The 8598-nt window shown below is 39.9% G+C and overlaps 1 protein-coding gene across 9 annotated transcripts in view; it reads right to left on the minus strand.

Annotated features, from left to right (window-relative positions):
* Positions 1-2253: 2253 nt before the first annotated feature.
* The window catches only part of diaph2 (diaphanous-related formin 2), a gene marked incomplete at its 3' end in the record, with an annotated part of 383236 nt that continues 376891 nt past the window's right edge, over positions 2254-8598 (minus strand). For 8 of the 9 annotated variants that reach the window (XM_083915494.1, XM_083915493.1, XM_083915499.1 and 5 more), the window contains one exon: positions 2254-6000. In XM_083915494.1, the coding sequence (XP_083771620.1) occupies positions 5936-6000 (65 nt within the window). The remainder of the gene's footprint in view (positions 6001-8598) is intronic. The other variant, XM_083915498.1, reaches the window with a different exon arrangement.

The following is an 8598-nucleotide window of genomic DNA, read 5'->3' on the forward strand; positions in this document are numbered from 1 at the left end:
GCGTTAAAAAAAAAAATCATTGTATAGTAGGTCGCTAAAGTAAAAAACAAAAGTCAAAAAATAATACTTCCAAAAAAATGCTTAAATCAGTCATAGGATTGCCAGTCATGGCACAATTTTGTCAAACTGTATCCAGCACTGGAATTTTCTCTACAGTTCTTATTTGACTACTTGACTAAATACCAACGCCTTGTCTTGAAAACCCAGTGTACATCTTTGCATAAGATGGTCATCTTATTTGACATTCTTTAATTCAGACAACTCTGAGCTGTTTATGGCACATACACCTGCAGAATATTAGACAAGAAAATTCTTTCACAGACTTAAAATTTATTCAGTCTTTGTCTTAGTTTTTGTCCTGAGCACACATACATGCATTCATCAAACGCTCATGTTTAACTGCGAAGTGCTGCTTGAATAAGATTTCTTCTCAGACAGAATTAGCTCAGGTAAGGAGGGAATAGTTACCGTCTGCTGTGTCTCATCTCCATAATGTTTGCGTATTCTCAAGTAGTTGGAAATGCAAAATGAAACATAATTATGTTGTACTCCCGCTGACAACTGATCTGTCACCGAGCGCATTAGATACATGTCTGTGTGAAGAGAGAGTGTGGGTAGAAAAAAAGAAAACTTGGCTCATCTCTCAGGCTGTGATGAGGCAACTTACCTGGAGGTTGTAAAAAAACAAAAACAGGAATAAAATAAAGTAATACCTGCCACATACACACAACTGTACCCCTAACCTCATTAGCCGAACACACTTACCGTATCTCATTCCTAGCTGTACCATCCCAACCAAGACAGATCTCTCACCCTCAATACAAAGCGCAATTACACCAGACCAGACAAATATAGCATGGGGGTATAATCTTTCTGAATCACCTGGAAAGTCAAGAAGATAAAAAAGCTGCCCTTCTTTATAGCTGCAGCGCTGGTGCCTTGTAAGGAACTAGGTTGGCCTCTTTCAGCATGTTTACTTGCAGCCAAGTACAAATTAACCTCCACAGATCAACAATAAACCTAATTAGAGTTGTGTTCTGCAGCACACATCTCTAAACACAGATCACAGCTTGTTGAGAGATGAATCTCCATCTGTCTGGCTGCACACTGGGAGGAGGAGAGACTCAGAAGATCAGTCCCAAGATCGCAAAATGAAGCTGTGTGGGTTTCTGTGCGTGTGTGTGTGTACACACGCAGGAAGATAGTGAGAGAAGCCTGTGTGTCCACAGGGTTACTTCCCAGTGTCAGTCTGTATTTTATGATGTCATGCTGCAGCAGGGAAGTCGGACATGGCACATGCAGGAAGAACACGCCATTGGATTTGGGCATGTTTGAAGAGGAGGGGCATAACGCTAAAGGGCTGAGACAGGAACAGCTCTGCCCTGCCATTTGACACTCACTCCTGGGACTCAGGCAGACAGACAGGGAGGGAGGAACACATGGGTGTGGAAGCAGAAGTTGAAACACTATCTCACATAATGAAGCGCACACATACACAGTTCAATTTTCCCACATTTGCTACACTAAAATAAAATATGGTCTCACATTGAGTATTTATTATAAACCCAGATTGCTTATAACGAATCAGGCACAATGCTTGTTTTTTTCTTTTCTTTTCTTCTTTTTTACTGTATTCAATATGAAATCCACAGAACATGTTTCCCTGGTTATCATATTAAATCCTTCTGTATCAAATAATGAACAAATTATTGAATTTCTAGGCTTTCTTTCCTCTTTTGCCCTCAAACTGGGCCTAGGAAATCTGTAGTAACAATGGAGATTTTAAGGTCTGAACAATGATTAAAAAGAGCAAATCTTCTGGATATGTATTTTCCGACTCTGTAGTAATTTCCCTAAGCTGCCATTGGACATGACAGCATTATCACTTTGCCTTTGACACCATGCAGTATAGAGCAGTGGGGACACCAAGGTCCAGATATGTTGCCTTTATAGGTAGAAGCTGTCCCATTCATCATGTGCTTACACCTAGAGCTCTCTGTAATCCCTGTCCATAAGTCAGCGTGGGGCAGGTATCTTCTACCCTGTCACAAAGTAACTGAAGATGTTATTTTAGACCCAAGTATTTGGAGAAACTGAAGGTGAAGACTGAAAAGAAAAAAAAGGAAAGAAATATTTTACTACATATATGTTCTATGATATGTGTAAGTAGGTAAATGCATAAAGACATACATGCAAGACAAAAAGACAAAGTATCTTTCAGAAATCAGTTTATATAACAAAGTGGTTATTATTTAGTATCATATTCCATTACATTGTCTATGGAAGGACAGTGTGCATAACCATTTTGTTTTTTTCATGTTCTTAAGGATACAAATAAACTTAAATTGTTACAAATATAAATGTTTCTTAAGACAATAAAACATACTCAATGACAACAAATAGGGTAGGCCGGGATATGGCAGCTTACACATCATGGTCAGACAGGGTTTGTCAACAGTTATGAGCGCTGTTTGTTGATTCAGCCGCAGTTGGTCTTCCACAAATCAATACAAAGCACTCACAAAGTAGGAAAGACTTGGATATGTGGCCACTGGAACTATTTACAACAAGAAATACTTTGCAAACAGTTCTCTGTTAGTGGCAATGTCGTATTCAAACATCTTAAACAACTCCAAAATATCCTGTAGGGTAACGTGCACAGTGTAACTTAGATTATTTCTTTTTAATTAAAGCACTTGCCACCAATCACCACCAAAATGGCACCTTTTACATTTTTTCATACCCCTGCCTCCTCATTCTTACCATAATCAACCATGAGCACAAGTCATATCACCGGTTCAGGTTTGTTAGTCACAATCTAAAAGACGATGGGATGATCGGCCCAAACACAAAGAGGCCTGTTTTTCACACTAAAATGACGGAACAATTCAGGTTCTTTCACCCAAAACACTCCTTCTGTTTTCTATACAAACACATAATTCTGATTACCATCAAGAGGGAGGGGGAAGGGGGTACACACGATCACTTACAGGGGGGAGGAATGTTGTCATTGTAGAAGTTTCCCTTATAGTTGACAGTTGTCTGTGCTACTTTTAAGATTAATTATTTGAACTTTCTTGTTTTCAGCCACTGCTTTCTTGCCAGCCATTTGATCTATTAATTGGCAACAAGCTCCTATTCAGTTTTGGCTTGCGTCAATTCTTCATTGCGATCACTGTTGCAGGAAAGATGTATGATCTGTAATTTGTACAACTGCTAACACCGTAGCACTCAGCTCATTACGTTCTACAATGGCATCATGACACTTTCTTTTCAAAACTCCAAATAAATTACATTTTAAGAGATTTTTAAGTGTTTTAGATAAAAAATACTACATGACTATCATTTTGTAATCACATCCAAATCTCCTAATTTGAACGACAGCGCTAAATGGGTCAATGAATATTAAACAATGTTTCAAATAAAAAAAAATCTAGCTTTTATGTCTGAACTATCTTTCTCATCCTTTGACAAAAACATACCCTCCCTTTGATATACAAAACCAAATAAAAAGACAGGATTTTTCTGTCACTGTATGGTGAGAAAAAGGAAAACAAAAAGTTGGCACATTAAAAAAAAATCTGATTTGATTTAATAATCAAGAAAAAGTTTTCAGTCAACCACAAATCACGGGTTGTTGGCATGGACAGTATCCAATCAGAAAGTGAAAATAAACACGTCGCATGTAGCAGACATCGGTGTTGATGGACTGATATTCAGTACTTTACTAAACTGTACAGATGGTGGTTTTGAGAACATAGGGTGAGCTGTGATTAGAAAAAGGAAATCACTGCCTGTGATGGCACATCTCTATCTCTGCTGTTTACAATGCACTCTTAAAACTCCTATCCACGCAGAATCCCTTAAACGGAAACCTAATTTTCCATGCTTTCTCTGTGCGACTGCTTGAACCTTATATTCGCAGGAGAATTATTGTCATCTTAAATATGCAGGCTTCTCGGAGCATTGTGGATGCACCCTGAGCTGAGCTGATGTGTAAAATTGCATTTTTAGGAGCATGCAGGCCGGGAGAGGAGGCATCATGAAACAGACACATCACAAGCAGCAGTGGCAGATTGTTTAAATGAAAAATCTCCATCTATTCAGCCCAGGAGTGAAGCACACTCAATCCTATTTTGCCTGGGTTCCTGTTCCGATTACTGAGCTGGCATAGTACACACACACATACACACACACAAACACACAATGACTAAAGCCAGCGCTATGGTATTATTAAAGCAACTTGTGTTATGGTAAAAAGGGTCACTTATGCTGTTAGTGCTGGGGAATTGCAGAGAGCATTTGGAGACTCAATTGCTAAGACAAGCATCATCTTGTCTTCTGTGCCCCTTGGTCGATTATTCTGGTCGTGCCCACTCTCCATGTGGATTCAATGGTTGTTTTTAGTAGCATCTGCTTACATCTTAGGGCAGTGAGGGGACAGGGCCGCCCTAGGCATGAATGTATGAATAAATAGTTCACAAAACTGTGTGACAGTGGAACAAAGTTTTAACTATTGTGTACATGAACATCAGCTTTTTATTTCAATGCTAAACGCTTCATCAGTATGAATAAAATATGTCCTTTTGTTCATATACAGTATAAATTTACCAATGGAAATATCTTCTGTGATTATTGTAAAGCTGCTTAGCCTTGAATATATTAATTACACGTCTGTTCGAAATGGTAATTTTGTTGAACAAAATGTGTTCATATGACACAATATGTTTAGCTTAGCTTATTTTCATTTATTTGAAACAGGAAAAAAAAATCTGCTTTGGGAATTCTAAGTAGAGGGAGCTTTTCAGAATTGGTCTCCAAACAAATTAAATTATTTTCAGAGCCTTTATATAAAGGAAAAAACATACACAGATTGAAATAGATTAATATTCAAAATGTTATAATACTTTTGTACAATCCGTCACGTGTGACAGGAAAGATCATAGGGTCACGTTAGCCCCTCTAGGCAGTTAGATGCATTTAGAAATGTGTCATTCTCTCACGTTAACAGCAAAAGCGACCTTGGGACAGAGATCGGCACCCGAAGGCATTGGTTAGATATTACACAACTAAAAATAAAATGCATCATGTCAAAATGGGGATTACAGTTTTAACATCCATGAGTCACATGCGATGAAATATAAGCGCAGACAGGGGCCGGCTCTTAGGGTTTTTAAGGGATATGTAATGAAATTAAATGATTCATGGGCATTCTTTGTACATTTACTTGTAAAAGTAGTCTTGATGTTGAAGGAGGGATTGACAGAAACAAAAACATGTTAAGCAATGTTCTGGGAAGAGTTCAGCAGAAGAAAACGTTAACAGGTTGTGGATTTGCCAACATCGGTGTTCTCCGTCTTGCATTTAAAGACCAGCTGGTCCGTTGACCCATTGCTGAATGTACCGTGTGTGGCATGATTTTAAGGATGAGTTGCAGTCCTTCTTGGCAGAATGTCTATTTTCAAAACACTGCATGTTTCATGTCAAATATGTATGTGAACTGTAGTATAGTAGTAAAAAAGGATTAGAATTAGACTTAAAAGAATCAAAAATGGATTCCCAAACAAAGAAAACTTTGCATTGAAAAATGCAGCAGCCTTTAAAATGTCATTCTTTTTATGAATCAAAACCATCTAGAGAGGACATGAACAGTTGGAATGATGAGAAAGTGTTGAATAAATATGTAAGGCGTCAGATGAACAGCATGGAAATGAAAAGTCTCAGTGTGATGTACTGTAGATGCTGCAGTTCTGTGTGAATTCTTTAGGCATTTTTGTTCCATACTTGGTGCTCTGTGTGTATGTGTGAGGGCTTTTGTGTGAATGTGTGTGCGCTACAGTGAGGGGTAGTCTGTCCCTCCTTCAGATGTCTTCCAAGTCTCCACCTCGCAGGCCTCTTTGGCACTTATCTAGCGTCTTGTGGTAGGCGCGGGCGATCATCGAGCTTGGTGATTTGTGTTGTGGCGTGAACGAGACCTTTCCAGGACTGCGCGGCGGTTGTCTGTGCAGAAAAAAAACAACCAAAAAACAAGAATCAGAGATAGTGGCTGAGAAAGAACCAGACAGTGATGTTACATGGATCCTTACTGGCATGCAGAAAGCTCAACTAAATGAAAGACTGCATAGAGAAACTAAGGGAGGCAGAGAAAAGAGATGGAGGAGGAGAGAAGAAACAACATGAAGTAAATCCAGGCTGATTGAGAGTGGAGCAGCAGGGGACGACGGAGAAACAGAAGAAGCTGCTGGAGTTGAGGTGCTTGTGTCTGGTGTCATAGTAACTACATTCAGCTACTGATCCAGGCTTCCACTCAAGGGCCCCTCATCTCCTCTCAAATGACAAAGTAAATGCATACATGCAGACACACGCACAGCCAGGTAAACAAGTGGGTACAGAAGACTTGGGGGACTATATATACGGTACATACAGAGCACAGACAGGTAATATAGACAGTTATGCAGTCAGTCAGAAAGATTCTGAAACATGTTAGGAGACCAACCAATGATATGAACATTCTAATATAATCCAAGAAGCAGATCAAATTTAATCTGAAGTGAAAAATAACTTTTAAAGTGGCAGTGAATGTTTCACTGCGTTGTTTGTGGTCAGAAAGCACTTTGGTGTTTTCTCAGTTGCCAGTTCTATGACAGCGTCATGCAAACACTGCTTCCTATGCTATCCAACCATGTCTGCCCAGAAATGCCCATGGCATCCACTGGGCAGCCAGGTGGCATGTGTTGCTGGACAGAACCAGGAAGCATAGCCATGGAGATGACTGCAGGTACACCCACACAGGACTCCCTGGTGTTTCCAAGCGTGCTGTCACCACTATGCCCATTACTCAGTGCCAGCTGTAGGGTGCCAGGCGTCCTGGGCTGGGCGTTGTTTAATGGCATTTGCTCCATCCATCATGTCAGGTAATGAGCTGAGAGTGACTGTGATGTCTAAGAAAACACACACACACACACACACACACACACACACACACACACACACACACACACACACACACACACACACACACACACACACACACACACACACACACACACACACACACACACACACACACACACACACACACACACACACACACACACACACACACACACACACACACACACACACACACTCCCACCATTACAGTACAGAACAGAAATCCCTCCTTCTTCAGATTGGATAGAAAGCATCATGCAGATGGTGCACAGGAGGAGAGAGGGAGAAAAAGGGAGGGAAGGAACAAACACAACGAAAGGAAGACAGATCGAGATGTTTATAAAAAGGGTTCCGTATTCTCTGCTTCTTTCAGATTAACATAAGTAAATATACAGCAGGTGATTGTTAAAGCTAACATGTCCCGCAAGCGTGTCCAATAACATCATCACTCCTTAACCATGCACTCATTTTTTCATCCAACAAGCAGGACCTATACAACTGTACAACCATCCCTGCCAATCATTTGCAAGTCCATTTGCTGTAACCTAATTTCTGAGCAAGCAGTCCCCTTTAACCCTCAGTCTATCAGAGGAGCATAAAAAAGAGAGCAGGAGGATTACATGCCCTCTGTCTGTAATGCGGGGTCATCTTGGGCTACATCCATTACTGTTAATAGGATGGGAAAAAAAGACAGTGGAAAGGATAAAAGAGAAGACTATACAAAAGAGACAAAACAAATTGGGAGACGAGTAAAAGAAAGAAAAACGAACAATCCACAAACAGATCTAAAAAACACAACTACTGGGGGTTTGAATGCAGGCTGCACTAAAACTATTTTTCCAGTTAAGTGTTACAACATAAACACACTTTATATACAGAATACCAATCATTAACTCAACCTCTGAAAAGGTGTTTTCATTCATATTTGAATAAAACATGATTTATATCAAGTGATTTGATAACACTAAACCAACCAACTATCTGCACCAATGTAACGTATTATGTTTAACGTTAGTCATGATTTATATTGGAGGTGTATTGATACATGAGATACATCTGCATTTAGAGCACACATGTATTTTTTTTTGGGTATGTTAATTGAAGAGACAGACATGTGTTTGCCATGCAAACTGAAAACAATGCAGACCACTTGTTGAAACTCTACAGAAACATGTATAGCAGTCCATGTTTTTGTGAAATAACAAATAAAAACTGCCCTTCTCGGGGGTTGTCTAAATGCACGGGAAAGCTTGCGTCAAACACTTCACAAAACGTGAGAAAAACTTCCAGCAAAATGCATCTCCCATCAGAGGATCCTCGAACAGAGGTGTTTGGCTTCTCATAACGACTTTTCTGTTCCTATCTTCAGGTGCATAAAAGCCCATCTTTTCCCACCCCACATCAATCTATCACAACAATTGAACAAACAGCAGCCATTTCTACTGGGAGAGAAACATTACTACTAGCCCCTACTGAATTGAATGCTTCAAAAGCGCACACACATACAGACAGAGAGGGAAACAATGTAAGACTGGGGGATAGGAGGAGAGATCCACACAAAAGACAAACTCTACAGTTATTTGGAGCACTGATTGCAACTCTTTCTACTCGCATTGGTTTTGATGGCTTCTTTACCTGTTTCTCCCAGCGGAAACGTCTTTCCGA

The sequence above is a fragment of the Echiichthys vipera genome (assembly GCF_963691815.1).
Source record: "Echiichthys vipera genome assembly, chromosome: 6".
Taxonomy (NCBI): Eukaryota; Metazoa; Chordata; class Actinopteri; order Perciformes; family Trachinidae; genus Echiichthys; species Echiichthys vipera.